Raw genomic sequence first — 20,974 nt, forward strand, 5'->3', positions numbered from 1 at the left:
TTTGCATCCATGGTTACATCCGCATTTGACTTCTTATATAGAGTATATTTTTCTTTACATATATGACCCCCTTTATAGATTCATAGTGAAATATATGATAGTTTCTAAATATCATTAAAGCAGATATCACAATTCAAAATCATTTGTAAAGAAATTTAAGAGAAATTGACAACATCCATCCAAAAAAATAACAATGTGTCATTAACAATTTTCAAAACATGTATTATTTTTAATCAAAACAAGTAAAATTCAAATATGATTAACAAATCAAAATATTTCATGAATATCGTTATTCTACGATAAATTAACAACATACATAAATCAAACTCATCGTATTACAAAATCAAAATGTCTCATTGATATAGGGTAAATTCACAACACCCATCTAAACATAACAATGTCATTCTACACAATAATTTCTTCATAAAAAACAATGCATGTGCATGCCTAGCTACCACCACCAAGATCATCCTCATGATCATCTTGACCATCCTCATTACTCTGATCCACATCATCACCAACACCGCAACTATCATCATCATCTCCTCCTTCACCACCATCATCCTCATCCTCATCCTCATCATCTCCTGATATATGTTGAACATAATTTGGATCATCGTCTTGGCAATCATTACCTATAGCATTCTGACAAAAAAAATCAATATTACATGTTAGTATTAATTACATAACACAACGCATGTTTTTGTTATACAATGTTAACCATAAAATGAGGTAAGATATAATATCTAATAGTACTAAAAAATAAAATGAAAATATGGTTTAAAAGTATATTGGAAATCCAACTAAGATTACATACCATAGAGTCCATCCAAACAACAAATTCAACCCATCTCTTTTGCTGCAGCACCTCCTTTTCCAAATGATTTGGAGGTCTTCCATATTTTAGTTCCTATCAATCAGTAAATAGGGAGAAATTAGATAACAATGACTTTCTTCTAGTACAAAATTTATTAAAAAAATATCACATGTTTAATATACTTACAAAGGTTGTTATCAGTGCTTTTAAACCTTTCTGGCCACTACGATGAGTGACTTTTGTCTTGGTTAACCTCGCCTTGGATGCCTTGTCCTTAAACATAAACCAATTCAATTTATTTTCACACAAATACATGTCTAAGATACTTATAAGTATTAATACATTCTAAATAATGTTTAATGAAAAATTCAATACCTGAATGCTCTCATTGCTGGCTTTTCTTTGTGCATCCAACTTCTCATATGATTTTACAAGTTCTTTCCATATTTTAAAAGGTATGTCAATAGGTCTTTGTTTCAGTCTTTGATCTTGAGGTATTTTTTTAATTTTTCTTGTTTGGTTAAAAATTTTGGTTAAAAAAAACCGAACAAGTAATTCACATCAATGGCATGGGGACTCTATGGATATGTGTAAAAAATGGCTATAAAGAAAACATCCAAAAAACATATGAGCTCTCCCTTTGATGGTCACTTGGGGCATATGGCTGGAAAGGAACAACTCCATTTTCGAAAATCAAGGACAATCCTTTCTCAAAGTCCTTCCTAATATTTGCTCCAAATGTCTTAAAATGAAAAACAAAATTCAAACATCATCCTTAAACATCTCCCTTAAATATAACGTTGGACCATAAATTCTTCACTTTTATTGTTATCGGCTCTAGAATGATTTTTCTATATGCAATTATATAATGAAATATGTGTGCACTAATGAAAAAACATTGAGTTTCATTTTTCATAATCACAAACAATGAAAAAAGAATCACACGTAACTAGCATCATTTTGGAAATTTTATATTTATTAAAAATATTTAACATGTTTTCCTCCCATATCTCATAAAAATGTGTGAAATTTTTTTATATACTCTCCAATAAGCACTACAACAAAACCAGCGATTTGGAGGTTTTACACTAAGTTTTTCAACATCGAGCTTACTAGGGCTTGCACCACCGGGGTTATTAGTAAGAATCTCATGAGGTTTTTATAGCCATGATTATTAGAATCAAAATAGTAGGATTTGCACTAAAAAACAGTTCATAGAGCTTTCCTACTGGGGAGAAAATCACAAGTTCAACTTCTGCAGTGCAGAGCACCGAGAGCTCGTAAGCTTTCTTCAGCAATCCACCTACATTTGGAAAATGTAGCTTGTTTGCTGGCGATGTTCTCAATCCTCTTCCTATGCATCTTTCCCCTCCCTATTCTTGTATGTCCTCTTTCGTTTTTCCCTCCAAACAAACCCTCTCAAATTGAGAAAGCAGAACAACTCACTCGATGAGAATCCGAATCCAATTATCGCTTCTAATAATAACCCAATACGATACCAGAAGTGATTACACAAAACCTCATTGACTCTTCATTTGTTTGGAAAAGAGCCAAGCATATACTTCTGACAAGGGTTTCTGTCTCAAGTCTGGCTCGCAGGATGTCGCTTAGTCAATTGCGAGAAAAGTTTTCCACCTGCCTGTCACATACGGTTTGTCACACTATATATTAAAATAAGGTTGATCATACTAACAATAAGGTTGTATAGTTTCAAAGGAGGGCTCTCCTCACTGCATTTGGTTGGTTTATAGAAAATATTGCTGGAATGTGTAATGTGAATGCTCTGCTAACTGTTTTTTAAGCATTTGGAAGTATTAAAACCCCCTGGGATAATTAATGTAAGACCTGTTAATTAATGTGTAAAGATGGCTATTGTCCTTGGGCTACCTTAGCTGTTCGTGTTTAGTGATCTGTGGTATTATGACTCCTCAAGTCACTATTAAACCATGAGAACCATGCCCAGGCAGACTAGTGTGACATTGTGGATGAGAACCAAAACTAGACTCCTATAACCTCCTTTTTCATCCTTTAAATTGCAGAATTAACTGACTGTTCTAGTAATCGTTCTTGAGCACCTGAAGATGTGCACCCTAAATAATAAGAATAATACCCTGTAACATATGAATAGTCCATCCTGTGCATGTAGGATATGCACATGAGGTCCAATAAAATCACTAACCAGAATACCAGGTGTTATTAAAGCCTCTACAGGGTAATTGCAATAGTTCTTCATTTCTTATTACAAGAGTTTCCAATAGATAGGTTTTGAAACAGCTAAATTAGTTCCATAGACATTGGTTACATAAAATTACAAGTTCCAATGCTCGAGGAGAAGTCTTAGCTTACCCATAATCTCCCTACATATACTTGTACAAAATTTGTATTGATCCCACCATATCAGAAGGCCATATACTCTGCCCATTGTTTTCTTCTATCTTTTGTGTTTTTTCAAATATACCATTTCAATTGCTTCACTTGACAACTTTGTTTATTAGACAAACACAATGTCAGGCTTGTCAAATATTAGCTTCTTTTTATAGAGCTCTACCCTTATTTTCTGGCTTACCTCTTCTAGTATTCGAGGTTACGATCTTCATGACATTGTAAAAGAGAAAAAAACGTTTTATTGACTTCTGGTGTTGGAATTGTAGCATCATGCTTTGTTCCCTAAAGCCTTCACAACCTTTTTAGATGTTTGGGGCCTTTCGAGTCCTAACAAGGATTTTTCCGACTGCTTCCAAGTTCCGTCTGCACAATCCTTGATAGACTTATTTGTTTTTTAGTTATCTGGGTGCACGATAATCCCATTCACATGGTTTTTCATGCTTCTGCTAAATTGTCATCCACAAGTGATGTTTTCCACCAAGAAAAGCATGTGTTATTTTGGGCTTGATGATTAGGCATGGAATAAGGGGCACCGGTTCAGCCTCTCTTCTCGATGCATATTCTGGTAAGAAAATGGGACAAATTTTCTTGTGAATGAAAATTGCAATCCCTGTAGTCTTGAAAATGCAAACCTTGACTATAATGGGGCCTCTAGCTGGAAATAGGGCAATATGTGTTCTCCTTATGCAACATCGACATATCAGTGATTTTCAGTTTGCCCGATTCTCAGGTGGGTGATATGAATTCCTTGTATATGGCTGTTGACAATCAAGTGACCCTTGCATGTTTACCCCCCATGATGTACATTCAGTTGTAACCTAGCTTGGAGATTAAGCTAATCCAGATCCACATGTTTTTAGCATACATTTGCTAAAGAACCTTTCAACTTGTAGATAATTCACTATATCTCATCCACATGTAGTCAACTTACTGAAGATTAATTAACTTGCACATTCTCTTGTTGAAGAGAATTTGTGCTCGTCCATGCATGAGCTAGATTGGAAATATTCTGGAAAGCTCCTAGTAGTCTCTGTCCATGCATTCTGATTTCTGTCTCATGAAGGTGTCAGATCTGCGTTAGCTATCCAAGACTTCGGTTCATCCTTTGACTTTGTTAAATTCAAACTTCATCTTATAATTTTTAATACTATGTATTGGGAAGTGTTCTCTCTCTGATCTGATTTGTGCAAAACTAAGAAACAGCTATGAGAAATTACTAATTAGCCTAAGGTCACAGCTAATTACTCCTCTGTTTGGACTGTCATTTCTCCAGTCAGGAGGGTGTCCCTCGTGTTCATGCACTTTCAGCACTTGGAAGCATATGCTTGGTCAATATGAGTGATCAGCACAGAAAGTAGTTTTCATTGATATATGTGTAAGCATCCAAGGACACAAGAAACTTATAAGATCAAATAATATGCAAAATCCCAGTCCACGACCACCAAATATGAAAGAAGAAAAGATGGTTGTGCACTTTTAAGTGATAAAAAATCTTCAAAGTACAGGCACTTAGGTCATTCACACTACTGCAACATACAACACTGTTCAACCATCGAATTTGGAGAGCTGTAAAGAAACTGCATGGTCAAACTCCATCACTGTATTAGTCAAAAGATTGTTTGCATCATGGAGATAAAATATGAGAATGATTGCAATAGTATGCACTGCACAAAGATGTAGGCAGCAATGAGAGAAAGGAAGGATGGAAGAGAACGTTGATTGCTCACTGAGAAAACTCTAGAAAATAATGTCATTCAGTGTTCTCTTATAGCTCCCCAAATTCCCAAAGGTGGGTGGCCTATTCATGCAAAATCTAACTGTTGTTGAGTGGCTGAAGTGAGGAAAATGCTGCAAAATTGCCCGATAACAACCATAAATATGGCTTCCACTAAACCATTGCAATAAGTGGCTTGATCTCTTCATAAGTAAACAAAAACTCATGCAATCAGCTAGAATTCCATTACTAACTAATTTGTCTCAACAAATAAGAATTCCAAATCAGCTTTCTTGTTCAATAATAAAGTTCCATCTCACATGTAAAGTTGCAAACTAATCAACGGGGTCAACTTTGTCAAAAATACAAAATAAACATTTCCCAAACTTCAAGTTTTCCAAATTTAACAAAGAGGAATTTTAAAATCACCCAAATTAAGTTAGGCAGCTCCTTTGCACCTCCTTTCTAAAAATGGTGCCAAGCCGCCCACTGAAAATAGAACTGGAGTCATGAAAAACCACTTTTAGCTAACTACCAGATGTACCGAAGGAAGGGAACCTAGGGTATTCCTGATAGGATTTCCTTATACCTCATAGGCAAACAACCATTGTCCCTTCTATAGATGAGCAGAATAAGTGCTTGGTTCTCTACACTAAATAAAGACAAAGTATAGTACTTATTGCTGACAAAATAGGATTTAAATCGCGGTTCAATTGCTTGACATTCAGCTGGTCACAGAATTGTAGAGTGCATAATCATAAGTGATGTTGCGAGCCTCATTGCTCAAAGTCTAAGGGTCTTGCGAGCCATAATCACAGCCATGTATGGCATATCTTGTGATTATGGCATTTTATGAGGTCAATTCTTGTGAAGACATTTCAGTTTATAATAAATTTTGAACCTCAACAGAGTTTTGGCAAGACCTGGCTGAGCTAGGACATCAACAACACAGCTGATATGAATGACATAATCTAGCCTCAAGAGGGAGCCTCTTTTGTTTCATCACTCTAACAATCTATGAAGTGGTGGAAAGCATAACAACTTCCCCTTGAATATGACACCTAAACTGAGTACAAATCCTAAATGATGCAACCCTTGGTGCATGTCTCTCAAAGTATCGATATTTCAAATGTTGAAAGCTCTTGTGCCCATTTGATATGCATTCGATTGCAGTTCCCCTGAAGAAAGAATCTTATAAAGGCGAGGCCATGGCCAATATGTTAGCCATATCCATTGGAGTTGCCATTGCTTGACAACTTTAGTGTGATCAGTCCCACCATGATTCACATGGGCTTCTACTCAACACTGGCTGTTGCTATTGTAAGAGTCTTCAAGCTCGTTGAACCCATAGTATTGATAAGTGTATTCTTTGGGTCTCTGGTTTTCAAATTCTGCCTATGTTTTCCTCTCAGTATCATTATTTCAAATGCTGAAAGCTCTAATTCCCATTGCTGTGTATTTGATTGTGGTTTCCCTGAAGAAAGAAGCTTATAAAGGTGAGCCCGAGGCCAATATGTTGGCCATATCCATTGGAGTTACTATTTCAGCTTATGGGGAGGCCAAGATGAATGCATGGGAGGTGATTCTCCAGTTAAGTGCAGTTGCATGTGAGACTACCCAATTGGTTCTCATACAAATTCCACGAACATCAAAAGGGATTAAGTTGAATCCCATCACATCTTTGTTGCTCCTTGTTGCCTTGTTTTTCTCAGCACCCCCTGGGCCTTAGTAGAATACCCATTTCTGATAATCAGGGTCTCTTCCTTTGATTTGGATTACATGACATTTCTGCTTGTGCCTTGGCTCTTAATCTTGCAGTGTTTCTTCTGATAGGAAAGACTTCAGCCTTGACTATGAATGTTGCTGGTCTTGTCAAGGACTGGCTGCTCATAACATAATCTTTGTCTGTAATAAATGAAAAGGTTACAGTCATAAACTTGAGTGGGTGTGGACTGGCTTTTCTGGCTGTCTGTTACTATAATCATTTGAAACTTCAAGCTCTCAAGTCCAATGACAACCAACCAAAGTACCTCAGCAGTGCAGCTGATGCCAATGATGAAGGAGAAGGTTTGATAATGACGAGTGGGAGATTCTCAATCAGAGATTCAGAACCAGTAGAGAAAAATCAAACTCAAGCTTCAGGATTAGGTATTTAGATCATTAATATTGTCTTGTGCTAGAGATTACTGTTCTTGGATTGGCTCCTCTATGCCCAGATCTATTTGCAGGGAACAGGCCAGTCATTCACAGTGAAGAAGATAATGACAAGATTAGTGTATAATGATGGACAGGATGGTGCCATGGTGCCAACCTAAATCTCAAGTAAGGAGACATCTGTTCATCAATTTGTCAAGAAGCATGGCCTACAATTCAATTGCTCTAAGCCTATCACTTCTTCCACCTGTCAAATAAATTGTTTCCTGTTTGTTTAGTTGACTATGGTTCTAATAAATATACTATTGTTTGATGTAAAAAGACAAAACAAAACAAAAAATATGGAAAGTTGTGACCCCATTTTCTAACTACAAATTGAAATCGGATTACCATAGTGACCACCTCTGCTTATTGGAATCAAAAAGGGGGTGGGTTATGCACAATCCTCCGTATCATTTGCTATTACCAGAGATAATTAAAGCCACCCTAAACTCAAGTCTTAACTATGCTGATAGGGTGTTTGGGGAGGGGGATCCCTTACCAACCCACTATAATCTGCACAAAAGCATCCTAAGAACATATGCAAAATCAACCCTTCAATGAAATGATCCAAGAATATAGGTACTCAAACATTGATTTTATCAAAGAAAAATACAAGACAAAAAAAAGATCATAACAAGGATTAGAAGAGTCTAAGAACAGTGCTCACTGTCTACAGAGCCAAGACGAATGCAGAAGAGTTCTTCCTTCAGTTCCCCATCTGAGAAATCAGTTGCATGCCAGACCCAAGTTTTATCACTACCTGCGTGCTCCTGAAGTGACATTGGGGAATGAACTGCAAGGCAAAAAAAAAAAAAAAAACATAATCCAGATAATAAGGATCAACACAAATTCTCGGCACAGAAAGCCTCTTAAAACTTGGACGTAAGATAAGCTATTGTAGCCTCTTAAAACTTGGACGTAAGATAAGCTATTACAATCTCAGGGGGGGAATTACACAAAAAAAAAACAAACAAACAAATTTACATACTTAAATGGTTTGCACATATTTTCAATGTCTTGGATTGCCTCATGACCATCCGAACCTTTGTAGTATCCTTGTGCTTAAGAAACTTTACTGTTCCTACACCACGCTCCTTCCATTGATTCCCATCCTTGTCAAACCTGTACAGCTTCGCCTTCCTGCAGGGTCAAACATATAAAAAAGAATGGGAATATTAATAAACAATGAAACTGCATTAGGATCATTTTAAGAGCCCATGGCATCCATTAGAAGTAACGTCCGCAATATCCCACCATATCAAATGCATTCAAAGATAAATTACCAACGACCTATTAAAAACACAGGAGATATTCCTTAACATTACCGAAAAGGATCCCACAAAAAAGCTCAATAATAACATCAAAAATGTAAGAATACAAATCATCAACTATTTAATAACAAAAGAATGCTCATCCCATACATCCCCATAAAGTACAGAAATGATCAACAGCCTGTTCAAAACATCATAGAAAGTCAACGAAAACAGTTGACAGAAGACCAAAACAGACATATGCCTGAATCATACCACCTCACAACATAAAAAGACAAATCACCCTAATGCCAATAACCAAAAGACAGATTATCAAATAGGCCCAATTCAGTATTCAATGGCTAATCCAAAAACCAAAAAATACGAAACCCCGTATGCTTAACAATAACAAATGACCATCACACCCCCCACTAAACCAGAATAACAGAGAAACCATCATAGATTCTTCAAAGACATTGAAAAAAGGATGGCCTATAGTTCAACAAAATATAAAAAGACTCGTCAAAATACAAAACCCCCAATGATAACAAATAAACCATCAAATGCATCCCCGAAAAAATCTTCATCGGCAGCCTATCAACATAGGAAAACAATTATTACAGACCATAATGAGATCAAAAAATGCTGATCAAAATATCAATGGGACATCAAAACAACAAGAAACTCACAAAATACACAGAAAAGCAAAACCCTAATTACCCGATAAAACAAACCATAGCCCGCTAAATGCATCTACCATAGAGTTTCTTCAGCACCCCATTGAAATGACAAATCCGATCATCATCAACAGGCGAACAAAACATCGAGAACCCGATAAAAACAGATCTTACTAAAAAGGAGAAAAATTAGAAGTAAATAACTACCCAAATGCATCTTCCTTATAGTCAAGGTCCCATTTATGTGCACAGGAAAAGGGCCACCGAAGAGGCCATGAAAACAACTTTCAACTGAGAAAACAAAATCATGAAATAGCCATGGATTAAGAAATTTACATGTTAAGAAGGACATCCTCCTCTTCTTCGCCCGTGGTGATAGTAACCTCCTCAAGCTTAACAATGGGTGCAACCTGAGCTCCAGTGTCCTCTTCCTTTCCGGCATCATCCTCGTTCTCTCTCGAATCGTCATCTACTGCCCGTGTAAGAACAGGATCCTCCTGAGTTCCAGCCATCCCAATACCAGATAGTGCACAGAGGGAGGGCTCGAATGAAATCGATGGATCCAAAATATGCCAGAAACTCGCCCAATATCAGACACGAATGCGAAACCCCGAGGATTTTGGACAAAGGATTTAACTGTGCAAAAATGCTTCGAAGGCAAAGGGCAATGAGGTCGACGGAGAGAAAACACTCTATATAAGGGTTTTTGAGGTCGATGGAGAGAAAACACTCTATATAAGGGTTTTGAAGAGGGAAGGTCGATAGCTGTTAAAGATTGAGAGTAAAAGTAGCATCGTTAAAGATAATATAATAAATTATTACAGGGATGGTTGGGGGTTTCAAAGGGAGAGAAGGCCATGGAATAACCCCTAAATCATCTCCAACATGAGAGGCCTACTTCATTCATGTTGTCATGTTGGGACCAGAGGTTGTTGTGTGTTTTTTGTTTTCGCAATTTTGAACTCTTTCCTCGGTGATATATTATTGTGTTTATTGTAATAATAATGGGATGGGGTTGAGGGGTTTGTAAATGAGATAAATATGGAAAAGTAATTAGAAATATTGGTTTTAAATTATTATAATAAGTATTGTTGTGGTTGATCCATGATAAGTTGTAGGGTAGTTGGTTTGTATGGGGTTTAGTTGTTACGAGGTCTTAAGTTCAAATGTCATGGGGAGGGGTTGAGAATGGAAGTCATTTTGGGGGCATCAAAACTATTCTAAGGGGCATCTTCCACTGAGCTTTACACAATCCTCGATGTTGAGGATGAAAATAATATGAATATGCCAAGCTCACTCTACAGCCTAGTATGGTTACAGCCATGTTTGTCCATCATTCCAAGGGGCATCTTCCACTGAGCTTTACACAATCCTCAATGTTGAGGATGAAAATAATATGAATATGCCAAGCTCACTCTACAGCCTAGTATGGTTACAGCGATGTTTGTCCATCATCAAAGTTGAAATTTTGCTAGTGTCGGCCAAAATAAATTTAAAAAAAAAAAATTTTAAAAAAATACAAAACATTTAAATAATGTTTGCTCATAAAAAATAATTGCCAATGAAGAAATTGGATCCCTCTCCGCTCATATTATATCTATATTTAAGATGGGTCTATGCTAGTGGATAACACAAAAATCACAAAGTGAAGAAGAGTTTAATTTCAAGTCAAAGCAAAACTTTGGGACTAGCGCAATTCATCTAACTTCTATTGAAATGCGGTATTTATACGTGTAATGTGATCTATATATATATATATATATATATATATATATATATATATATATATATATATATATATATATATATATAGTGTAATTGCTATTATGTTGTTAAATGGTTGTTTAATTAATGTTGGTTATTCGATGGCAAGATGGTTTTGTAACTCTTAATGATGTAATTGTTCATCTTCTTGGTTGTAGTGTGCCATGTTGTTGACATACAAATATTGTAATGGAGCCAAAAAAATGACAGTAAAGCATAGTTGGAAGTTATAAGTTTATCCTCCTGGAAAAGCAAAATTGTGGAGTTAAAGAACCACTTCTAGGAAATCAATTTCCATCACATCCATAGGGAGCTAAATACAACTGTAGATTCTCTCTAAAAAAGAATTATTTGTCTGGAGACAGGTTACATATATTATGATGAATTAGTTGGCAACCCAGTTCAAAGTTCTCATTCGATGCCCATATACTAATATGGATCAGCTTTAAGTCAAATTTTCAATTAGTTATCAACTAGCTTACTATAAATTTCAAGTGAGTCTACATTCAGCTTTCAATTAGCCTCAAATACAATGTCTTTCTTTTTCTCTTGACAGGGGCCTCTTCATGGTTGTATAATACACTTTCGGGAATTTTTGGTTACAGGCTAATGTCATTTCTAGTCACTGTCTTCGTTTTTCTCATAGTAGGGCCCTCTTCGTGGTTGTATAATACACTTTCTACAATTTTTGGTTGCATGCTATTGTCATTTCTAGTCAGTCTTATAATTTGCAGAAGAAAAAAAAATTGTAAAACCCTGGTTTTACAACAACTTCTTTTTCTCTTCTTCTGGGTCGTGATGCCTTGTCTTCTGGCAACCCATTGTAATGACAGAAGTTACAATCTTTTTGTCAATGTTTGTGCTTTTTTTCTTCCTCGTGAATAACAAAAGGGTCCTTTTTTTCTATAGTAATAAGAAGAAGAAGAATAAGAAGAAAGATATTGTAATGGTTGGCATTCCTAAATATAAGCAGATATAGGATAAGCATGCATGCATATTAGAACTTGGTGCGCATGGATGGAATTCAATGTGCCAAATGATGTAGATGTTTCACAAGCATGGGGTGTGACATTTCAACCCTAGTTATCAATAGTGATGAGAGGCCACCAAGGACAATACCCCTTGGACCCTATGATAAGTGTTGCACATTTTGGTGTTAGGAGTGGAAGGGTAAGCTTGGTTCGAGGAGGTTGGTTATGGGATGTTTTTTGGTGCACATGAGGTTGTGCATCAACTACCATGGCTACACTTGAATTAGTGGGTCTTTACAAAAATAAAGTGGGAGAGTTAAGTTTTGTGAACAAAAGTAGCCTATGGGTGATATTTGCATTGATCACTTGTGTTAGGAACCTTTTTAGGCAAGTTAACTAATACTTGGAAGGTGTGAACCATGTAATTGAAATAATTCAATAGTGTCCTCCTTCCTTCAAATGAAGCAACAAAGCCAAGAACGTGACTATCAAATAAATATTAGCCCCCTATTGAGCCCTTGTTGCACATTTACAAATTGCTCAGACATTGATGTCATGGTGTTTCACACTAAGTATATCTAAGATTACATGTGATAGTATATGCCTCATTTTAGTACTAACAACTTCATTAGTTTTGTTCTTATATATTACATACTTTTTTTATTTGTGGTTGTTATGTATGTGATGTTTATAATAATTACAAAACTAACTATGTGAAAGCATCCCTAACATAAATTTTCATTTGGCACTAATAATATTTTCCTTACAACCCCCTTCCTTCATTGGCGGTGGGAAGGAAGTTGATCCTTCCTTCCCCCCACACCCCCCTTCCTTCCTTTGGAAAGAGAGGTAAGAGCAAGAGTTGGAAAGATGCCGGAAAGAATGCCTACCTTTGGTAGTTGTGTTGTCGTATCGAGAGAAAGAAAGTCAGTTACCTGTCGTCCTCCCTTTGGTAGATGAATGCCTACCTTTGGTAGTTACCTTCGGTAGGAGAGAAAGAAAGTCGGTTACCTACGCTTCGCTTCGGTTGCCGTATCGAGAGAAAGAAAGTCGGTTACCTACGCTTTGCTTCGATTCGGTAGGAGAGAAAGTCGGTATGAGTACTTTGGGTGTTGTTGGTTGTTCTTTTTTTTCGAACAACTGTTACTTGTTTGAAGAAAGAAGTCTATCTTACTCTGAAAGAGGTAAGGGGCGGCACCGCAGGAGAACGGAACGCTCTCCGGAGGAGCCATCAAAGGTACGAGTTCAAGAAAAAAGATAAGCAGTAAGCGATCATAGGGCGAGGATAGGGGAAGGCACGCTTGAGGGCCGTTCGGGCGAGGGTGGGGTACGGGTAGGGAGAGGGGGGAAAGGACAGGGGAATAAGAGAAAGGAGAAAAGAAAAAAGAATAAGAGAGAGGAAATAAGGGAAAGGAGAAAGCAGTCGACATTAAATTCAACAACTAAAAAGAGGCTCTTTGAGCCATGGCTAGCTCTCAGAGAATTTCATTCTCTTCGAGCTCTATACATATTATACTCGTCTAGACATATGATACTCGCATCTCTACGTTTCACTTCTTTACTCTCTTCTCTACCGAGATAAAGATCTAGATCTAGTATAACTTAGCCATTCCAATAGCCAATAGTCTTTAGTCCTATTTAGTACCCTTCTAATAGTCCCCTTGGCATAGTAGGTAGATATTGATTCCTTGTCCATGCATGAAGTTCCATAGCAAGAGATTAGACCCACTTCACCATTGACCTTAGCATATGGAAGGAAGGAGGTGTAGATGCCAGTCATAAGGCCAGGAGGTGCCCTTCTAGATAAGCCCATAGCCGATTATAGAGGAATCCCCTGTTTCATCGCAGATTGATGCTTAATATTGAATTTGCCAGAATGTTCCTTGCTCTCGACACGACACTGGTGAATAAGAAGCGGGGGGGGCTTGACAAAGCACCCAACCCCTACTTTAGCCCATTGATCGGTGAGGCATCCAACCCTTCACCTTCTCTCTTTGACCCTGCAGCGCTTAACTACGGTACTCTCTCACTTCGCCTAGCTAGGTTGTTCCTAAACTTGACCTTGCCTAGCCGGGTTGTGAGCCTAACAATTGGTTGGTCGGGGGAATGGTTCAGGGGATAGCTAGTTCGCCCTTACCTCGTTCTACTCTTTATTGGCGAATACAGACCCTGCCGACGAGCTGGGACAAGAGCTCCTAAACATGCATATATAAGGACAGGTTGAGACTAGGGAATGTTTGGGCATAAGACTCCATGTGATAGTACTCCTATGGTAGTATATCCATGATAAATATTTCCAACATCTCATGATTGTTTTATTTGGTACTTCGAGGTAGTCGTACAGCATTTGGAGGCAGTTGTTGAACATGTAAGGCAATTGAAATACTATTTATGACCACACATAAGTGGATTGAATCCACCTCATTTCTATAGTTAACAAATTTGCATAGCGGCTCAAGCACGACTATTCACTATCTTAACAAAAGACAGGTTAACACCAATTCTACATAAGATCCACATACTGTGACTGTAATTAGAATTTCATTTATGTGCATCCATAAAATCATCTCATTAACGCCACATGCAGTGCATTTAAAACTCAAGCAAATTCTCTCATATGCTAAGGAATTTATAACATAGAGGGTAAGAAACCAACATACAGAACAATCCACGCAAGTGAGTCAAACTAGATCAAAAGAGAGAACAACACTTGGAAAACAGAGCACCGCTACCCAACCTAGAAATGACTCTTCAGTTCACCACCGAGTCGAGGTTCTTGCCATGGATCAACCGCCTCCAATTGATCTATGCAATGGGTATTTAATACCTTCTTTCATGATATGGTTTCCATTAGCGGTGTCTCGCTTTTATGGATCTTTTTATCCATTTGCGTAGGCTTATCTCATAAAAGCTCACCTTTCTCTCCCATGAGGATTTTCCTCATAGAAGATTGCCTTTCTCTCCCGCACAACTTTTATGTTTTTCTCAATGGATATTTATCTCCAATCCATCCAAATTATCTAGAATTAAATCGAGAAGCTTTACCATGAAAGAATTATCCTTTCCCATTCACCAATGTGATTTGGCAAGAATCTCATCTCTTGGTGTCTCGCTTTTCCAAGTGATTAATTTATTAATAATGTATTTACTTTTTATATTACACATCATACCTAGCTTTTCTCAGCTTAGGTTTGCAAAGTTTGACACACAAGGGAGGGGTGTTACATTTTGGATCCCTCTCTTTCCTTAAGATCCCTCCAACTGCAGCTAGAGTTCTTAGATGACTGTAAGGAGGAAGCCCCTATTGGAAAGGGACAGACAGTTTGAAGGTGTCTATCTTGTTGGTAATTCCTATATCGAAAAGTTGTATTTTCATAGTCCAGGGGTTGGGAATACACAATTCCCATCCACTTGAGCTCAATTTTATCTCGCAAAACTTCATTGGGATCTACCTAAACACATATGCAAACATAGGTGAAAATGCCTTTCAAAAGTCTTTCCCCGTCTACTTTGACGAATCTTCCAATAAAATTGCCCACTTTTTCTAAGAGATCTAGATGGGTAAAGTGAATGGGAAAACTGGGAATCTTACCCATACTAGAGTAGTCATCAGCAACATAGTGAGAGGATTGAAGTTGGGAAACCATGGCTTCACTAGAAGACCAACTCATCCCCAAAACCATGGACCTTGGTCAAGGATTTTTTTCTTATCCTCAAGACATTTGAAGATCACCACAAAAAAACATGGGTCTACATCCACCCAAACCGGCGTTCATCCAATCCTATCATAATCGAACAGAAAAACGCTACTTTTTCAATAGAAAATGGGGAATAAAAGTATCACCCAAGGATAATGACCATCGCATCAAGCACTCAATCATAAGGGAGGAGCAATAATTTGACAATCACACGTCCTTGATTTATGTTGATTTAACTCTGAACACTCATGTAATATTCTCTTGCTTGGCGAATTAAACACCACTGCATGGAATGGACGAGGATTGAGTCGAACCCTGGATGAAGCCCACTTCATTCTCATCTAAACACAAAACTATATATACGTCAAAGCTATTACAATAGATTCTGACTGTCAACACCTCGAGGTTCTGTTTATATGTGGCTACCTTTTATGGTTACTATTGAATGTGTGATTGGCAATAGTAATGGCAACTTAGGGCTGCCAAATTTCCTTCGATTCCCTCACTACATCCTAACGCAAATAGTTGTTCAATGCCTTGGTTGTCTTTCAAAACTGGCAGGCAGCGTCTTCTTTGATATTTCTCAATGGTTTTAATTCCACTACAATCACAACTTTCATTTACATAAACTTCGTGTTTTCGCACGAGCGACGATTGTTCCAAGGTGAAATGTCACTTGGATGGTTTCAATGTTGTTGACCCATCATAACTAACTAACGGATATGCCCATTACAATTTTATACCACCCCATTATCAATATCAATTATGCATGGGAACCAATTAAAGCAACTTTTCACATTAATTTTATATGAGCATGAGAACATGTGTTAACAAGCAGCCCATAAAGCCTCATTTTGAATGCCATAGTCACTTAGAAGGAATTCCTCTTGTAGTAGCATCCTCCCTACTAAACTTTGCTAGTGCTAACATTAGAACCACCATTACAACAAGATATCTTTCTAGTGTTGACAACACCATTATATTAAGATACCTCAAGAGAGACAGAAAATTTAAAAAGTATGGTAGTAATACGTATCCAGAAGATGGTATTGAAACTAGTAATTGTTCACGAATCCATAAGATTGTAAGGTCATTCTCATTATCATAATCATTGTCATCATCATCACCATCATCCTTGTCATTGTTATTGCCATCATTACATTATCATCATAATCACCATTCATGCCATCATCATCATCATTATGGACATTGTTTGCAATTGTTCATAATTGTAGATGTTGTAAGAAATATCATCAACCCAAAAAATGTGATCAATGCTAGAAAAGGGTTGTTTAGGACACATTGATATACGTAAGAGAAATAACAACTCTATTTTTGACAGATGATTGATGATGATCATCATCACCACCATTATTATCGTCATTGTCATTTTTATCATCCCCATCATCATCATTAATGTAATTTCTATCGACATTGTTGTAATCATGCATCATCATCATTCATGCCATTATTGTTTTTGATGATGACCTAGATGAAAATGATGATCATGACACCAAAGATAATGCTTATGATTATGACAATGACAACATCTAAAATTGGGAAGATTCGCCAACGTCATTAGCATCGTCATCATCATAATCATTGCCATCATCATCATTGTCATTGTAACCACTATCGTCTTTATCATCATAATCACAATTCATGTCATCGCCATCATCTTCATTTTCATCATTATCAATATTATTGACATTGTCATCAATTGTTCATAATTGTCAATGCCATAAGGAATATCATCAATGCAGAAAATATGATGAGTGTTGGAAAAGAGATGCAAAAGCGAACATAGAAATGGGAGCAACAATAGAAGTAAAATTGGATGAAAAGTGGATACAACATAATTAGATGCACAACAACATGAAAAACCTGACACAAAAGTGGATGCAAAAGTAGATGCAGTTGTCAATGCAAACTTGGATGCAAACATGAAGGCAAAAGTGGAAGCAAACATGGGTCCAGTGGTAGGTGTAAAACTTGGCACAAATTGTGGTGAAACAAATGTGGATGCAACAACGGAAACAAAAGTATATGCAAAAATGGATGAAACAAAAGTGGACGCAATAGGGGATGCAAACGTGGAAGCAAATTTGGTTGCAATGGTAGGCGCAAGATATGGTGCAACAAAAGTGGATGTAACAATAGACAAAAAATATGCAAAATAAGATGCAAAAATGGATGTAAAAGTGGAAGCAAACATTGATGCAACAGGAAAAACAAAATTGGATGCAAAAAAAGGATATAATGTAAGTAGATGCAAAAGTAGATACAAAACGAGATGCAAAACCCAATGCATAAACCTGACATAAAAGTGTATGCAAAAATAGATGCAATATTTGATGCAAAAGAGGATGTGAACATGGATGCAAAATTGGAAGCAAACGTGGATACAACAGTGAGTGCAAAACATGGTGCAAATTGTGGCATAACAAAAGTGGATGTAATGATAGATGCAAAAAAAGAATCAAAGTATGATGCAAATGAAGATGTAAAAAGGGATGCAAAAAGTAAAATTTAAAATGGGTGCAACAGTGGATGCAAAATTGTGTGCAAAAGTGGATGCAATAGAAGTCGATGCAAAAGTAGATGCAAAACGAGACACAAAACCCGATGCAAATCCCGGTCCAAAATTGGATAAAAAAAGGGATGCAAAAATAGATGTAATAGTTGATGAAAACCTAGACACAAATGAGGATGCAAACGTGGATGCAAAATTATAATCAAAAGTGGGTGCAAAAGGAGGTGCCAAACTAGGCGCTAATTGTGGCACAAAAATATTAGATGCAATATTGGGTACAATAATAGATGCAAAAGAGGATGTAAATATGGATGCCAAACAAGAGGGCAAAGTGGATGCAACAAAAGTAGATGCAAAATTTTATGCAAAACTAGACACAAAACACGATGTAAAACTTGGCGCAAAAGGGATGCACAAATGGATGAAAAAATGGATGCAAAAAACGATTTAAAAAAGGATGCAAAAAAAGATGCGAAAGTCGATGAAAAAGTTGATGCAAGTGTAGGTGCAAAAAGTGGATGCAAATGAGGATGCAAAAGTATGTCAAACAAAATTAGGTGCCAAACTTGATGCAAAACCTGGAACAAAACCTGGTGTAAAGGATGACACAAAACTTGGCATAAAATTTGGTGCAAAACGTGGTGCAAAACCTATTGCAATACCTGGTGCTAAACTTGGTGTAAGATTTGGTGCAAAACTTGATGCAAATTTTGTGTCAAATTTTGCACCATATTTGATAAATGGATGCAAATAGCACCAAAAATGGGCTCTAGATGCAAAAAAAGAAGTAAAAAGGGACGCTAATCGCTGGTTTTGTTGTAGTGAAAGGGGTTGTGACTAGTTGAGTTGTGGAGAGCCCCGTTGTAGTTTTGTTGGACATAGGGGAGGCTCTTATCCCATGTGTGTGGGTGCTTCGAGTTGTACATGCGCATTATGTGCTTGATCATCCTGTTGACGACCTCTATTTGGCCATTTGTTTAGGGGTGAAAGGCCATGGACTTAGTAAGTTTGGTATCCAACAACGATCAGAGGCTTGACCAGAATGCACTTCGGAACCGACTGTCCAAATTTGAAATAATGAACTGTGGGATCCCAAAGTGTAACCATACTCATTAAAAGAAGAGTTTGGAAGTGACTTATGCTAAGATACTCTTCTTGCAAGCCGCCAAAATGGCCATCTTAGAGAATCAATCGACGACCACAAAAACATATTCATTTCCATGCTTGGTAGAAGGAAGGCCTAACATGTAATCCATGGAGATGGATTCCCAAGGTTTGATAGGAGTAGGTAGAAGAGTATACAGGCCTTGCTTCTTAATTGTAGGTTTGGCAATGACATAGGCAGTGCCGAATCTGATGTACTTCCTAACATCATGTTGAAGGTTTGGCCAATAAAAATACTTTTGCATTACTGTCATTGTCTTTTATACCCCAAAATGTCCAATGACTAAACTGTAGTGTGCCTCCCAAATCATCTTGGCACGCTCGCTTGAAAGTACACAAAGGTGTCCCAGGTGGCATAATAATGCATCCTAGAGTGTAGGTTTTAACCCTATACAGAAATTACCTGCATACAAATGCTAAAACACAGAAAAATAAACAATGCGAGAGCATAACACATATACACAGAGATTTTCCCACTGGATCCCAAAACCGGGACTACCAGCTTGATTTTTCATTATGTTACTTTCAACGTTACAATACATGTTTATACATGCTGAAGCATCCAATACCATGGACCAAAAAACATTGAGTCCAAAAAATGTGTGCGAAAATCATGCACAAAACCATAGGTGGGTCTGCCCAACCTAACATAGGGTCCAAAACCAAAATTTTCGAGGGCACTGCCCCGGACCCCATAAAGTGGGGTTACGGGTACACCTCAAACACCCTGTGACCTCCCCCCCCTCTAACCTCTAGTTAACTACGTGGGGTAGTCGTGGAAAGAATATAACACAACCCAACATTCTCCTACTTGTTGTTTTCTTTCCACAGGGGGGGCATAAAAGAGTTTATTCATTTATCTAGCCCTACAACGCCCCTTGTTTCTCTACACCAAGAGAACTTCTCAGAGTTCACAGATTTTGTCAATGCATCTACAATATTTTTCAAAGTGTCCACCTTTACTAGCAACACCTTTTTGTCTTCTATCATATCCCTCACAAAGTGATACTGAACATCAATGTGCTTTGTCTTTCAATGATATGCAGGGTTCTTTGCCAATAAAATTGCACTTTGGCTATCACAGTCTATCCTTATAGCTTCCAGTACTAACCCCATACTTGAACACAATCTCTGCAACCAAACTGCTTCCCTGCTTCCTTGAGTGGCTGACATGTATTCTACCTCTGTAGTCGATAGTGCCACTACAGATTGTTTCTTACTCATCCAACTGACTGCACCTCCAAATAGGTTAAACACATACCCACTTGTAGATCTTCTCTAATCCAGATCTCCTGCCCAGTCTACATCAACAAAGCCACGAATATCCAACACTCTGTCCAATCATGGTCTTCCTTGGTAGCACAGACCATAATCACTAGTGCCATGCAAATACCTGAAAATCCGCTTCACTATTGTCCAATGCTCCTTTCCTGGTTTTGACATAAACCTGCTCAATACTCCCACTGCATGTGCAATGTCTGGTCTAGTACAGACTATTGCATACATCAGGCTACCGACTGCACTTGCATATGGAACATGGGACATGTCCTCTTCCTCTTCTTGTGTCTTGGGACACTGTTCAGCAGATAACCTCACACCTATAGGAATAGGAACCTTCACCGGTTTACTATCCTGCATATTAAACCTCTGCAGTATTGTCTCAACATACTTACTCTGGTTTAACCAGAGCTTCCTCTTTGCTTGATCTCTTTTAATTTCCATGCCCAAAATATAGTTTGCAGCACCAAGATCTTTCATGTCGAATTTGGAGGATAATTGGGTTTTCAAATCTTGGATAATTTCTT

At 37.5% G+C, this 20,974-nt stretch overlaps 1 protein-coding gene and 1 pseudogene across 5 annotated transcripts; both read right to left on the reverse strand.

Annotated features, from left to right (window-relative positions):
* Positions 1-344: 344 nt before the first annotated feature.
* On the reverse strand, positions 345-8,282 carry LOC149222656 (ran-binding protein 1 homolog b-like). Of its 5 annotated transcripts, none has more exons than XM_089385544.1 (5): positions 8,101-8,282; positions 7,780-7,905; positions 1,004-1,090; positions 818-910; positions 345-645 (listed from the first exon to the last, which is right to left on the reverse strand). In XM_089385544.1, exons 4-5 carry the CDS (start codon positions 827-829, stop codon positions 448-450), a joined length of 210 nt encoding a protein of 69 aa, XP_089241670.1. In that variant the 5' UTR covers positions 830-910; positions 1,004-1,090; positions 7,780-7,905; positions 8,101-8,282; the 3' UTR covers positions 345-447. The 5 variants fall into 5 exon arrangements, 4 of the variants coding, with proteins under 4 accessions (XP_089241670.1, XP_089241669.1, XP_089241672.1 ...); XR_016249441.1 differs by having other exon boundaries at positions 355-645; positions 8,101-8,279; XM_089385543.1 differs by lacking the exon at positions 1,004-1,090 and having other exon boundaries at positions 351-645; positions 8,101-8,281.
* Positions 8,283-9,356: 1,074 nt separating this feature from the next.
* LOC149222657 (ran-binding protein 1 homolog c pseudogene) lies at positions 9,357-9,779 on the reverse strand (annotated as a pseudogene).
* Positions 9,780-20,974: the final 11,195 nt, after the last annotated feature.

This window comes from Pinus tabuliformis, chromosome Q, assembly GCF_031772625.1.
Source record: "Pinus tabuliformis cultivar Carrire ecotype Pingquan chromosome Q, CPIR1, whole genome shotgun sequence".
NCBI classification, from domain to species: domain Eukaryota; kingdom Viridiplantae; phylum Streptophyta; class Pinopsida; order Pinales; family Pinaceae; genus Pinus; species Pinus tabuliformis.

What these genes read in the sequence shown, in the direction of transcription:
- LOC149222656 (XM_089385543.1), bottom strand. Translation starts at nt 8,149, where the DNA reads ATGGTCATGAGGCAATCCAAGACATTGAAAATATGTGCAAACCATTTA. An exon ending in AATATGTGCAAACCATTTAA is followed by an intron (nt 7,906 to 8,100) that starts GTATGTAAATTT and finishes TTTGCCTTGCAG; the next exon opens with TTCATTCCCCAATGTCACTT. An exon ending in TCGTCTTGGCTCTGTAGACA is followed by an intron (nt 911 to 7,779) that starts GTGAGCACTGTT and finishes ACTGATTGATAG; the next exon opens with GAACTAAAATATGGAAGACC.